The sequence below is a fragment of the Larimichthys crocea genome, unplaced genomic scaffold (assembly GCF_000972845.2).
Source record: "Larimichthys crocea isolate SSNF unplaced genomic scaffold, L_crocea_2.0 scaffold220, whole genome shotgun sequence".
In the NCBI taxonomy this organism is placed as follows: Eukaryota; Metazoa; Chordata; class Actinopteri; family Sciaenidae; genus Larimichthys; species Larimichthys crocea.
The window spans coordinates 128,667-143,659 of NW_020852928.1; the positions used below are offsets into that span (position 1 = coordinate 128,667).

Genomic DNA, 14,993 nt, shown 5'->3' on the forward strand with positions numbered 1-14,993 from the left:
TCCTGGGAGAGGGATCCCTCCTCTGTGGCTCTTCCTGAGGTTTCTTACACATTTTTTCCCTGTTAAAGGTTTTTTGTGGGCAAGTTTTTCCTCACTGGAACCGAGGGTCTAAGGACAGAGGGTGTCACTCCCTGTACAGATTGTAAAGCCCTCAGAGGGAAATGTACTTTGTGACTTTGGGCTGTACAAATAAAATTTGATTTGATTTGATATAAATAATGAACGGCTACATTTACATATCACTTGTATCCAAAGTGCTTAAAAAGTTTGAGACCATCAGGAGCCTGACACACACCAACACACACCAACACACACACACACACACACACACACACACACACACACACACACACACACACACACACACAGACACAGGAAACAGGAAACCAACAGCTAAGAAACATTGCAAAGTGCTGTTTTTCACTCCCACAGTAAACTGTCAATATGTCTTATTTCTTCAGACCAAACAAGTCAACAGCAAAGAAAATCTTTCATGGCCGCAACCCACAAACTCAGCTCTGCTGCTCATCACACAAATGCATGTTCCGCACAAATGTGACACCATTTAAAGGGAAATAATCAGGCTTTCCAATAGTGTAACATTTACTACCAAGAAGTTTTGTTACAACTTCCTTTTTGTGCGTAGTTTATATATGAGACACATATGAGAGAGTCAGACCAGCAGTTCTATAACAGCTGTAACCCTAAGTGGGTTGACTTATGTAGGAATGAGAACTTGTACCACAGGACATCACAGACCGATACACATAAAAAGTTCTGTAGACTGAACCATGCTGAGATCAAACATGATTTGATATTAATACATTATAGAGTATTAAATTGTTCTGTTTTTGCTCATGTATTAATGATTTCAAAAGGTTGTGAATAAGCATTTTATATGTACACTTCTTCTTCTTTTGTTTGAAAAAGAAGTTCCTCATCCTGAGGAAGAGCAGTCTAAGTTTCATTCTGACTGTGAATAAATTCATTTTATGATTTGAATAGTGTACAGGTACTACATACTGTACATCTGACTAGCTTTAGATTGGACATGTGAACCATCAGGAGCTTGATTATTTATTCAGACAGATACACCCAAGTTAGCCTGATGCTCCTGTGCTTGATGAAGAGCCAAAGTGGGCTTGAGCTGTCAAAGAATCAAAAGGATCAGGGCCATGTGGTGTGTCGATGTGGTTGTTGATGACAGCTGCAGATTTATATGGAACAAAGAAACAACGCTGATGAAGACGAGCACATCTGTGATGACCTCTGGCTGGTACTCTGCAGTGTAACCTGGTCATTTTATTTGTAATGCACGAAACACATTCTTAATTTTATTATATTATTATTAATTTTATTATACTTATTATAAGTACTACTAACTGCAGTGGGCAACTAAAGGAATAACAGCATGGTGCACTTTAGAGAAAGGAGGGGAGCTGGAAAGTTTCCAAACAATCAAAGATAGATATGATTTGAACAAACATGAATTTTACATTTATTTACAGTTAAGTCACTACTATAAGAGTGAAATCAAGAGAGATCCCTCCACGGAAATGAATGGTGTGATCCAAATTCTAATAAATTCATATAAAGAAATCAAAATTAGAATTTTAAAGAGTAAAGAATAAAATCTGCACTATACCGGAAATGGATGACAGAGAATTATAATACAAAATATATAAGAAAAATGGGACTCAGAATAACATAAAAATCAAAGAAAGATTGGCTAAATGCGTGGAAAATACATCAAACATCCACCAACTCACGGAGTTGGAGGGAATTCTCATGAAAAAAACCTGATTTGTTTTTTTTATTTATCACGCCCAAGGTCAAAAGTAAATGTATGAATAAAAATGTATCATGTTGGAGAGAATGTGGAGTTTCCAGGGTGGACTCTCTCATATATTATAACTGTGAAAAAATTGTAATATTCTGGAAAATGGTGCACAGATTGAACATTTTAGCATATGATATCCCTATGAATTACATAGTACTGTACTTGAGTAATTTTTCTAAAGAAAATATTCAAGGAGGAGATAGATATCCTGTCAAAATTCTGCTAATTGGCTGTAAAAAAAAAAAGCTATCACAAGGCAATGGGGGAAAACAGAGCCTCCTAACATGGAACAGTGGACAGAGATCATGGAGGACATCTATAATACTCAATAACAATGTAATTGAGATCTGTATGGAAAAACAATTCTGTACTGGCATTTGGAACAACAACAAAAACTGAAGTTAAAAAAGTACTACTAACTAACTACTTAGTTCTTTTTTCTTGAGCGACTGTGAAAGCAGAAGTCAGTGGAACAGCTGCAGGCTGTGGAACAAACATGACCTGACCTCATGGTTGCTGCTTTAATGAATCGAAACATGTTTCATAGGTTAGATTATAGTGCAGTGGTCTGTGGTTATTGTGAGCAGACAAAATGTGACACAATACGGCATACGTTTTCTGGCCGAAAATTTTCAGTATGTGGTGATATGGGACAAAAAACATTTGAAATCTTTGATTGCCCATTGGTTTTAATATTGATTTTAAAGGTCCAGTGTGTAAGATTTATGAGTATTTCTTTGCAGGAACTAAATATAATATGAATTATTATCTTTTCATTGGTGGAAAATAACCTGAGTATAAGAATCGTGTTTTGTTGCCCAACATGCTGAATCCCCATATTTGTACAGTAGCTTAGAACAGACTAACCAAACACTGATCTAGATATGGGCATTTACTTTTTATGTGAATTTTGCAGTCAAGAGTTTTTCCTACATCCTTGAAGGAGAGGGTGAGACATGGGAGTGTTTATTTGATTGCAATCTGCAACTTCACTGCTACATTCCACTACATCTTACACACTGGACCTGAATTGCTGAATGGCCTGGCACTGACTTATCTTTCAGATATGCTACATTGATACGTACAGAGCAGGTCCCTCAGATCCTCAGTGGCTGGACTCCTGGTCGTGTCGAGGAGCTCCACAAAAACACACAGAGTCCGCCTTTAGTTACTGTGGCCCTATATTTTACTGTATTTTAAAGTGCCTCACAGTTCACTGCCTTTCTTTTACTTTTTATCCTTTTATTGGTTTTAATGTTACAGTTTTTATGTTTGCTGAATTTCTGCTAAGTCTTTATACAATTAGATTTTTTTTGTTTTTCTTATTAGCTTTTATTTATTGTAACATTTTATAATCATATGGTCTAATTTTATTTATCTATTTTCTATTCTGCTAGATTCTATTCATTGCAGTTTCATTCTTTGAGGGATGCTTTATATCTGATGTGTTTAAAGGAAAGGTCTGTGCCTCACTCATTACAGCTGTAATGTCTCTGTACAGTATTGTTTGACATGCATGATGCATTTATTTCTTCTTCTGCTCTTATGTTTGTACAAATATCTGACACGTGTGGTGTGTACTGATGGGATGAAAAGAGATTTTTTTCTGACTGTGATAAATTATTGTGCTGCTCCCCGTTGTGGTCACAGTGTGCAGCAGCCTCAGAATCAACATGTGGTTTGACCTCTGCAGTGAAGATGAAGCCTGAAGCAGACAAACACCACTCAGCAGTTAGTGCTTTGAATTATCTTTATTAAGTAAACTCTACACTTTTAGTATTGCTTTTATCTTTTTTTATTCTTTTCACTCTAAATTAGAACCTTCTGCAATCAGCACATATAGAACTTTTCAATCAAGCTACACTTTTTGAGGAATACAAAAATATCACAGTACATTTTCTACTAAGTCACCTTCACCTGTGAGGTCCAGAGCCAATCAGAGAGGCGGGTTTAGAACCACAGCAGCTGCCTAGACAGAGATGGAAACGTTGACATGTCTTAAAGTAACAGCACCATGGTCTATGAGCTAACCACACTGAAGAAAGGGGCCACTCAAACACACTCATGTGTCTGATTTCTGACAGGTCCAGCTGAGTGTTTGGACTCATGCATTACACAGCTCAGTGAAGCAGGGCTTTCCAGAGCCGAACCACGGCTGCATCTCATTTCAGGGGGCCTCAAGGTTACAACATCACAGCCTTTGTTAAGACTAGCATGTGTGCTCTGAGACGAGTCATTGCAGTGGCATGGCAAAATCAGCTGTAGTCTCTTTTTGGAACACCTCCGAATTCAAGCAGTGAAGTGTGAGCCTGGACCAAGGTGGCCAAAAATGAGACACAGCTGCTGCCTCAGCCCTGCGTGGGCCCATCCTATCCACTGTGTGACACTGTGCTTCCCATTGAAAAAATATTTGCCAAATAAAGTACTTCACTCCCAACCACCTCTCAACGAAGCAGAGATCTCATGTGGCTTGTTCAGTTTCCCTCCTGAGCGGTGGGGGCAGAAGCTCCATCTAACACAGGGGTGTGGTACGCTCATTCCTGTTAGCTGCACCTAAAATGTTCTTTACAAGCCCCACAGAGATCAGATTTACAGTATTTTTTTTGCAACGAGGATGAGCTTGAGCCGACTCGTTTGGCAAATCCGGTTTGTTTCACCGCGTCCAATGAGGAGCAGAGCAGAGCTGCTTCCCTGAACCTCTCACTGAGAAGCACCTTGGCCTGTCTCAACGCTTTTTGAGTGTACACTAATTAGCGCGCACTCAAAAAGCAGCATCGGCAACTAGTGACAGACAACACTGAATTCAGTATTTTAGCTGAGATTATGCACGCTCATGCTCAGACAGCGTTACAGAGTGGATGTGGCATTTTTTTTGACACCCACGGCGAAAGATTTGAAATGATACCGAGCCACGCTGACGAGTCAGAACTGATCCAGATGTTGTGACTGTTTGCACAGTGAGTGCTTGGCACAGCAGTGGTTAGGTGACCTCTGGCTCTGGTCTGGAGCGGTGTTCGTGTCACTCCTCAGGCAGGCTGAAATGTAAATATGGATGCCACACAACAACAACAGCACCTTTAACATTCTTTCAGTTCTCTTCCCGTTCCTCTCTGCATACACGAGTCATATTTTATACAAAGTATCAAAAAAAGATTAAACAAAATACTGAAAAATCCTCACCCATACTCACAATATAATTTCTCATATTAAACCTTTTTTTCCTTGCAAATCTTTCTCCTCTCCCTCTGCAAAGATTCTGATCCATAGTGACACGCTTTTGGCGATTGAGGCCTCACAGCACCGAGCACTCTGGACAGGAATGTTGCAGCATGAAAATGAACCACGCTCGAGTGGTTTCATTCAAAAACAACAAAACTAAACAAAACTACAAAACACTGGAAATGAAGTGAGGACTGAGAGTGAGAGATCCCCATCAATGTCTTCAGTTTAGGGGAAATGGAAGAGACGAGTTAGATGAAGAAAGGAAGGAGTACACTTTTTAATTCCACAGTTACACAAACATGAACCATGAGAAAACCAGAGTGAGGAGTCTGTCGAGAGCAGAGGAGAGCAGGAAGTGGACCCAGCTTCTCCTCGGAGCTCCGGGTGGACGAGCACACAAAAAAAGGAAGTCTCTGCGGGTCGGGGGGTACGGGAGCTGATTGTACTGCCTGTGTGCTGTGTTTGTTTGAGTCCACATAGCAGGGAGCAGGGTCCCTGACAGAACCAGACAGCATGAATGTGGCCAGCTCAGTGCAATGGCAGTAGCAATGCTGGATGCTGAGTTGGCGCTGGATGGGACTCCTGGAGCTCAGGGGGCCCCAGGGGCCAGCGCGCTCTCCCTGCTGAGCAGCACGCTCAGGGGGAGAAGGTTGCCATCTCCAGAGAGATGCGCTGCCACAGCTCCTTGGTCTGCTTGCCTCTCTTCAGGTTCTGCAACACGTCGTTGAACTGCATCATCCCTACAGGCGTCAGGCAGAACGCGCTCCGGGCACTGCGGATGATGTTGACGAAGTCATCGTAGTCGGCTGGGGTCAGGTGGATGAGCCGGTGGTGGATGTACTGCAGAGAGAGAGGGGGGGGGGGTGTACAGAAACAGAGAGCTGCTCAATAAGCCCATAACCTAAAAAAAGGTCAGTCCACCTTCCCCATGCACTTCCAGCTGGGCACGCCCATCATTTATTCATTTATTTATTATTAGCATTACCTTGATACAGATTTGATGCCATTCAAAAACAGGTTCTGAACTGCTGCCCACATCCCTGATTCTTTTCATTGATTCAAACTGATGTGGTGTGTTGATTGGGTGTCACAAACTCTACCACAGTGTTTCCACAACTTGTTCAACTTCTTTCAAGGACTTTTCAGCCCAGTTCCCTCAAATTCAAATTGTACACGTGACATCCATTGCACGTCTGTCCGTCCTGGGAGAGGGATCCCTCCTCTGTGGCTCTTCCTGAGGTTTCTTCCACCTTTTTTCCCTGTTAAAGGTTTTTTGTGGGCAAGTTTTTCCTCATTGGAACCGAGGGTCTAAGGACAGAGGGTGTCACACTCTGTACAGATTGTAAAGCCCTCAGAGGGAATTGTACTTTGTGACTTTGGGCTATACAAATATCTGATTTGATTTGAAATTCAAGGAGCCAACACAGCATACTTAGAGACAGGTATGAAGATAATTGCTGTACAGCACTGTGTGAGAACTATGAGGCCTTACAGAAGCTCACAGACAGGGAGACACACACTGTTCAGAAGAACTTCAGTTTCTATCCATGCGTATTTTCTAAAACAATTCAGGATTTCAAAGATCCGTGGGAACCTCGACAGAGGGTTTGAGCTGAATCCTTTAAACTTGTGACCAAACTGTGGACATGCAAATGATGCCTGACTTCTCTAGAATGACTTGTCTGACACTTTCTACCTGGTTAAAGAACATTTCTGTCTCACTGATAGCCTGTGTCAAGAGCAGAGCACAGAGCACCTGGGTGATATACTGTTGATAGAAAAATAAAAGTGTGAGTCAACACCTCTTTAGACCAACAAGTCCATCAGCACAGCAGTGGTGCACTCATGTCGTACCTGCAGGTAGGCCTGTTGGCAGCGCTGGACGAGCTGGTGGAAAGCAGGTGTTCGTAGATGGGCGTGGATGTGGGCGGGGTTGAGTCTCTGCAGAGCCTCCATGATGATCTCCTGCAGGACGAATGGACTGAGGACGCCTTTCGCTGCTCCCACACAGAACTGGTACACATAGTTGACTCCTGAACAAAAGAAGGCTGTTTATCAGGACAGCACTGTACTGCTGTTTTGTTCATGGAGCTTTACTGTGATGCTGGCAGTCATGTAACTACAGAATGTGGCACATCTGTTCTTTTGTCCATCATAGTTTGCTGCTTGCTATAGCAGGCAGAGACTTTTTCACCGTGTTGCTGGTGAGGAGGACAGCAGGTCAACAGCGTAAACCACATACCATCAACATCGTCTAAAAGCTGGAAACAGAACATTTATTCGAGTTGCAGCACTGAGGCAAGTTTTTCTCTTCATAAATATGTGATAAGGTTTAGAGTGTAATGAGTTATAAAGAGTGTAAGAACATTAAACTTTTGTTTAAGCTAGATGACTGATCCTTCTCAGGTGGAGGGATGCCTCCCCTCCCACCCATGCACAATGTCTAGAAGACATCATGTCCTGCTTAAAACTGGACAAAGTTAGATACTCATGTCAGCAATCAAGTGGGAGATTTCAGAAAGTGTGGGGTAGCTTCCTAAATGCATTCCAGACTATGTGAAGACTTGACCATTAGGTGCAGCATAACTACACTATGCAATGTGCAATGTGCTCATACTCTAGTGTACTGGCAGAGACTGGGGAGGGATTATTTTATATATGAAGATTTTATTTGATATATTTCTTTTCTTTTCTGTATAATGCTGCACTTCATGTCTATCTGGGCACATTGGTGTTAATTGCTGTAACTATGCGCTCATGTCTACCTCATGTTTTTGTAATGACCACTCAGCATTGCACTTTGGATATATTAAAAATTCTGATTGAAACGCTTGTTTGACTGAGAAAAAGGTGTGCAGACAGCGGGTAAATGGAGGAATATGGCTCATTTCTACGACTTGATGAAGTTGCATTTCATGCAAGGGTTGAGACATGGCGAGCTTTTGTTGTTACTGAGCACAGTGGATGATATTGTGATTAGCATGCATACGTGAAGAATGATTTTCAAATGCATGGGGCTATACAGGAGGAAGAATCAGTCTGACCTGCTGGAGGCAGTGTCGTTTCTAATTGATCAGCTGGAGACTAAAGGCTCCATCTCAGTGTTTACATCGCCAATATGGAACCTAACTTTAAGCTGTTATGTAGCCTCCTTTTCCACGGTATGCAGTATCAACAGCTGCTTCGGGTCTTCTGGTTTCATATGACACAGTATCTTCACTCCAGCTTTAAAGCTACAGCTTCTGAAGGACAGTATGTTTGCTGAGGAAGTCTATATCTCTGCAGAGTTGAAGCAGTTAATGCATCGGCCCTCTGTTATTGTCCATTCAGGTACATGCAGGCTCACCTAGTCTTGCAGCCAGTCCCAGCAGCCATTTGACGTCCTCGGTGTAAGGTGGGCTCCTGGAGAAGTTGTTGGGGTGGTCGTTGTGAGCCCTCCTGCCCAGCATCTCCAATGCCAGCATGCCTTCACACAAAAGAACAACAGAGGTTACATTTCCTCAGTTAACCCGCTGCACTGTATGCACAACAGTCAGCACAATGTGACCACACAACACAAACTGCTCACCAACTCTGTAGGCAGAATGCAGGTAGTGCAGGCCCTGTTGGCTGATTGGCTGGCTGTGCTGCTCGTCCTCAGCTGGGAAAGGAGTGCTGACCAATGAGCCGGGCTGGGAGGAGAGGGAGGGAAGAGAAGCCCCCTGTATGGCCTGGATAGTGGGGCCCGAGTGGACGCTGCCGACTGTAACATGGAAACATCATACTGTAAAGAACTGACAAATACACAGTGAAGTGTGTGTGTGTGTGTGTGTGCACACACAGTGTGTAGTACTGACCTGCTACAGTGGTGCTGAGGGGCAGGCCGGTCTCAGTGTGGTATGGGTGGACGGCGATCTGAGTCATGGACGGTACAGGGACACCGGGGAAGGTCACAGCTGTGGCTGCCATGGGTGGCTGAGGGCCAGTGGCCACTGAGAACGGGTACTGGGCTCCGATGAAGGCTGGGTGCATTCCCTGTACACACACACACACACACACACACACACACACACACACACAGTTAACTTGAGTGACCTACACGCCGACTAGCACGTCATTCATTTGTGGACACAGAGAGTTCTGACCTGTGGATACGCAGCCCCAGACACAGGGAAGACGGTGGGTCGGGGGACGTGCTGCAGCGGGTGTCCCAGGTACTGCGGGGTGCACACGGTGGGGAGATGGGCCTGGATGGTGGTGTAGGGGTGTAGGCCCTGGCTGTGGGGATGAGCCATGGCCTGGCCGGGCATGGGGTGGGACTGATAGATGGTGGAGCCCACAGAGATGACAGGTACAACGGCTGCCGCGGTGACCGAGGCCGTGACTGTCGTCATCCCCTGAGACTCCATGTTGGCTCCGCTGTCGAGGACGCAATTGGACTCGGGGGGCCTCCTGCCCGAACCCCCGTTAGCGCCACAGCGGCCAGAGGTCTCCCGCAGCTGGCCTGAGCCCCCACCCACTGACTGCTCATACAGCCAGTACCACTGGTGAGCCACCTCAAAAAGAACCTCAGGGTACACGCCTCCACCCTTGGCTGCTTCCTCTACTGCCATGCAGGCCTTTTCCAGCATGACGTTGTCCTGCAGAGAGACGGGGAAAGACAGGACGAGAGTTGGGAGAAAATGTATGATGAGTGAAGACGAGTAAAGCGAAGATCACAACAATTATTCTGAAGTGTAAAGCGTCAAACTCAGTACCTGCTCTTTGCACTGCACCAGGGCTCTCTGGATTTCATTAGGATTGAGGGCGTGAGCGTGAGGCAGGCAGCTCAGGGCCAGCTCTGCCGCCGCTCTAACCATGTTGGGGTCCCTGGCCCGCGACGCTCGGTCAGCCAAGGATGCCACCTCTGGAGGAGTGAGATGACCGTCCCAGCACTCCACCAAGATGTTGAGGGCAGCGCTGCCGATCTCCATGGCCTGACCTGAGAGAGGAGACAGGACACAGTTCTGTGAGCAGGAAGGAAAGTGTCTGAGCAAAGGAGGAGGGAAAGCAAAGAAAGAGAACACCCCATCACCTGTGATCCAGGAGACATGGGAGGAGTAGGTCCTGGACAGCCAGTTGGGTGAGACAAAGTTATGGAGGCCAAGAGCATACAGGCCAATCTCAAAGGCACACAGGTGCAGGTTTCTGTGGGGCCCCTGGTGGCCCCCGCTGGCTGAGGGCTGGGTGAAGATGGACGTGGAGGAGTTTCCTCCGGCTTTGATAAGCACCGTCTTGGCCAGCTCAAAGTAAAAATGGGCTGCTGCCTCCGAGGGCTGGTTAGGGACGTGAGGGGCATGGCACTCTGGACGTCGCCCTTTGTACCTGAACACAGAAAAATGTACGACATGTTCATTAGAGTGTGAATGAAGACACACACACACACACACACACACACACACACACACACAGCTGACCTGATGAGGAGGACGTCTGCATTTACCTGCTGGTGTCAGTGCTCTTAGCCCTGGCACCGCCCCCTGCCCTACGAGACCCGCTGGACGAGGAGGAGCCCAGCGAATCAGACGATGAGCTGCTGATGCTATCGCTATCCTGACCCCGCCCCCATGATGTTGCTGCCCAGCCCCCACGTAGCGGCCGCCGGCTGAGGGTGGGGGAGCTGTCTGAGGTCGTCTCCGGTGCGCTGCTGTCAATACTTGCCATACCTGCAACATGCACACCGCACATCATGTCAGTACATACTGCCTCGTTAAAACACCAACCACCATGTAGATATATGTTTGACTGGAACTAGAGACGGAGTTCAGTCTGTGCTTTGTGTAAAGGAACAGTGTTTACCGGTGTGTTTCTTCTTCTGCCGGACAGGTGAGCCCCAGCAGCGTTGGCTGTATCCACAGCGTGCTCCCAGTGCTAGCCGACTGGGCACCGTGGCCTCCAGCTTAAATGGAGCGGTTTCATTCTGCTGGTCGCTTGATGAAGGAGGCCCATCTGATACTGCAAGGAAAGATAACATGTTACCATAGAGTGATTCCCATTGTGGGTGCTCCACAAAACAAGTAAGACATGGCTTCCAGAGAGGGAGTGTGGGGTTCTCACCATGCTCCCTGGTCTCAGCAGTACTCTCCCCTGCTGAGCTGTTCTGCACTGGGTTCAGTTCAGCCTGATGAGCCACATCTTCACCAGCCAGCGCCACAGCAGAGGAAGAGCTGGAAGAAGAAGCTGCCACAGTGGTTGCAGATGAAGACGAGGGCGCATGTTTGGAGACGCCCCCCGTGGCACCGCTCACGCCGCCGTGGCTGGCGGCCGTGTGTTTGGACGGGCTACGCTGGCTGCCGGCTGCTGGCTTGCTGGAGTAGAAGGAGCTCAGGGTCTGGGGCTTGTGGGTCTGACTCTCCCTGTCCAACAACTTATCCAGTATCTGAGGACAGGAGGAGGAGAGAGTGAGAGGAAGGTGTGAGCTGGCTTTATTTCTTCAATCTGTTCAGACAGATCTGTAATATGTGAGTGTTACTGAAACTTTCACACTTTGTGTTTGGAGCGTCTGGATCTGCGCCCTGGATAACCGAGGAAAGTAGGTCTCGGATCCTGAACAACATAACGAGTAAGACTTTCAGATTAAACACTGTATGTGTGTGAATATCTCACAGTAACATGTTTTATGTTGTTTACCTCCTGGTGTCTGGGAGATGATTTCAACATTTCTGTAAACATGCCAGTGCTTGCCATGTGGAAAAGAGCGGTTTCTGTGCTTCACCACTAAAATATCCTGTTTGTCATATTTTTTATTTACATTTAATCAAACATGACAACATGTAGTGTAGCATCATTCATTGTTAAAGAGATAAATGCATAAAATAAGCACATACGTGTTCATGAGTGTTATGGCCAGCCATTTCTGCTTAACATGTCTGTTCTTCTTTTTATTTTTTTATTTTGGACTGACCAAACCAAGCTGCTGTCAATCCAGATTATTGTGAGGCCAATATAAGATCCTGCCTGTGCCAGAGCCTGAGAGAACCTGGTTGGGGATGCAGCATTCTCCCCAATTTGCTCTTGGAAAGATTTCCCGTGTGGTTGGTTTAATATTCACTATTTAAACACACAGACGCAATAGGAGAGAACTGCTTTTCTTTTGACACATTTTTCTGTTTTTGGCATTAGCTGCCAACTGCTCATCAGTTTTAGGAGCTAACCATCCATACACATTCATACACATTCATACAGCAATTTGGAGTTTAGTATCTAGCCCAAGGAGCTGGGGATCAAACCACGGCTCTACTTCCTGAGCCACAGCTGACAGTATTTTCTCCAGCAGAAGCCATTCAGTGTATCTGTTTTCTGTAAAAGGCTTGTCTCTGCTTGTTTTCTGTGTAAAGAACTTACAGAGTCTGACTCTACAATCCATCATGTGTAGACTAAAGCAGAGAGAACAGTTTGTAAATAGTAAAAACAGTAAATAATGTTCGACTCCACAGATTCTCTCATCCTGTTTCGAAAGTGAGAATCTCTGTGACTGGTACTGGAAGTCAGAGCAGTCAAGACTGAATGATCACAGTAGTGATGGCGTACCTTTTTGAGCTTGCTCTGGTCATCCTTGTAGGTGATCATGAGAGCCAGAGCCAGGTCACCTTTCACACGTCTAGTTCCTTCACACAGCAGAGGATGCTCCGCTTCGCTTACTGTGGTCTTCATGCCTGCAGACACACAGAGGAAGGGTTAGAGCAGGACGTGAGGGGGAGACCGGGTCAGGTACAGTGGACACAGAGGCGGGAAGGTGAGAGTAGTGGTGAGGAGCGGAAAAAGCAGAACACCTTCTCAAACATCAAATTCAATGACTTTTCAAGGACTTTCAAAGCCCAACGGCCTTTTTTCAGACATGGATCAAGGTTAACTGCAGTTACAGCACTGAGAATTTTTAAGGAGACTTTACACATGCAGAACGCTGTAACTAGTGTCAAGTTTCAAGGACCTGTGGTGACCATGGAAAAGAGAAACATAAACAGTGAGTGTATCTAATCCAGACAGAAATGAAGGAACGGGACAAGAATAAATTTACCGAGTGCAGCAACAGCAGCCTCGAAGCCCAGCTCCTCATCACCAGGCATCTCATTGTTACGGTTGCGGCTTGGTGGACGGGAACCCGTTGGGGACACAACTGCACAAACAGTATGGAGAAAAGTGAAAGGGATGTTAGTTCTTAAAGTTCCCATTTAAAAAGTCTTAATTCAGACTTTAAAAACATAAAAGGTGTCACACTCAAAATCTTATATTCAGTCTTATATTATTGTATCAAAAGATAAATAATCTTGTCAAACATCATTTGCAATAGGTCACAACACTTGTCTGGCACATGCAGTGGCCTAGTGGTTGACACATTCCATATAACTCCTGCTAGTGGTATACAATCTCCATGGAAGTTCAATGTTTGAAATCCTAAACGTCCGCCGGTCAAACAGTAATTGGTGCTTACCTGGGGTACACAGTACATCAAAGATAAAGCTAGCCAACATGAGAGGCAGCACAGGTCTGTAATCACAGAAGTTTCCGTCTCGGAGCTGCTCTGCTCGCTCTCTGATGGCCGACATCTCCACCAGACCCAGAGGGATCTTCTTCAATAGGGCCACCACCTCAGACTCCTGGTAGGCTAGCTTCACCTGGTCACACACACACACAGTCAGTATGTGTGGTACACTTTTATGTCTGCACAGTCTGTAAGTGTGTCCTCATAGTTTGGACACACCACATACATTAGACACACTTTTTACAGGGATCAACCTGTATTTATCAACACTCACAGCAGACAGTCTCACTGAATAAACTTTAAACCTTTAAATAAGTGTTGTGTTGTAAAATTTGAATAATTAAATCTGGTGTCAAATATTGTGCCGCTGTGTAAAACACACAAACATTACAAATATGTGATGGTGTGCTGGTCAAAGCAGGCTTACAACAACATACAACTTGCAAATACATCAGTCCAAAACAGTGCTAACGGCCTGACAACGGCATGAAATAACGGCTGAAACAATCAGCTGATCGATTAGTCATTGACAGAAAGCCTGACAAAACGAGACATTGATGGACGTCAAAGAGATTAACTGGAAAAAAAAAAAATAATAGATCAGTCATAAAAATAATGGTTAGTTGTATCCTTAATGAAATGACATCAACATTACTCATTAGGCACAATCAGAGTCTCCTAACAGCATCGAGGTGCATTGTGGGGGGAAAACCCTCTCAACAGATTCTCCTTTTAAATGCTAATAGCTGATTAATTCATTAATTAAGTGCACATTCAGACAGAATCCAGCCGTGCAGCAGAAACACGGAAAAGGTTTCTCCATTCATCCATCCACCAAAAAACACAGATGGAACTACAGCTGCCGGGCAGACCCTCAGACCGGTCAGACTTCCACAGTCAGCCTGAAATGTCTCTGAAACTGGCACTATGTAAACTCTCATACTCTGTTGTGTTCTGACTGCTTATTTCGTGTACTAGCTTCTAAATCTGTGTGCACACTGCAAAATAGTTTTGTTTGTTTTGAGTCCGACAGCAGCGATTTGCTGCAGCACTTGATCCTGTCTGAATGTGTTATTGCATTCCTGCATTAACTGAATATCATGACAACATAAAGAATGTATTAAAGGTCCAGTGTGGAGGATTTAGGCGCATCTCATCCTCTTCTCATCTTTTCCTAGCATGAAGGAGAAATTATGGTGTCTGCATATGAAACACAAAAGTCCCTCTCTGGAGTCAGTGTTCAGTTTGTCTGTTCTGGGCTATTGTAGAAACATGGTGGTTCAACATGGCCATGTAAGAGAATCCACAGCCTCTGTAGATATAAAAGGTTCATTCTAAGGTGACATAAACATAATGATTCTTATTTTCAGGTGATTAAACACTTATGTCAACAGACTTATGAATATGAATATTATTACATTTCTTCTATAT

The 14,993-nt window shown here is 44.9% G+C and overlaps 1 protein-coding gene across 2 annotated transcripts in view; it reads right to left on the bottom strand.

Annotated features, from left to right (window-relative positions):
* Window positions 1-3,575: 3,575 nt before the first annotated feature.
* zswim8 (zinc finger, SWIM-type containing 8) overlaps window positions 3,576-14,993 on the bottom strand; it is a 28,090-nt gene continuing 16,672 nt past the window's right edge. Inside the window, exons 13-26 of one of the 2 annotated variants that reach the window (XM_010738349.3) lie at window positions 13,512-13,695; window positions 13,098-13,196; window positions 12,611-12,735; window positions 11,138-11,459; window positions 10,880-11,035; window positions 10,524-10,746; window positions 10,116-10,405; window positions 9,799-10,022; window positions 9,187-9,681; window positions 8,899-9,076; window positions 8,631-8,804; window positions 8,409-8,528; window positions 6,917-7,095; window positions 3,576-5,902 (exon numbers count right to left, since the gene is read on the bottom strand). In XM_010738349.3, the coding sequence (XP_010736651.1) occupies window positions 5,699-5,902; window positions 6,917-7,095; window positions 8,409-8,528; window positions 8,631-8,804; window positions 8,899-9,076; window positions 9,187-9,681; window positions 9,799-10,022; window positions 10,116-10,405; window positions 10,524-10,746; window positions 10,880-11,035; window positions 11,138-11,459; window positions 12,611-12,735; window positions 13,098-13,196; window positions 13,512-13,695 (2,973 nt within the window). In that variant the 3' untranslated portion in view covers window positions 3,576-5,698. Of the gene's footprint in view, window positions 5,903-6,916; window positions 7,096-8,408; window positions 8,529-8,630; window positions 8,805-8,898; window positions 9,077-9,186; window positions 9,682-9,798; window positions 10,023-10,115; window positions 10,406-10,523; window positions 10,747-10,879; window positions 11,036-11,137; window positions 11,460-12,610; window positions 12,736-13,097; window positions 13,206-13,511; window positions 13,696-14,993 lie in introns of both variants that reach the window. The other variant, XM_010738346.3, reaches the window with a different exon arrangement.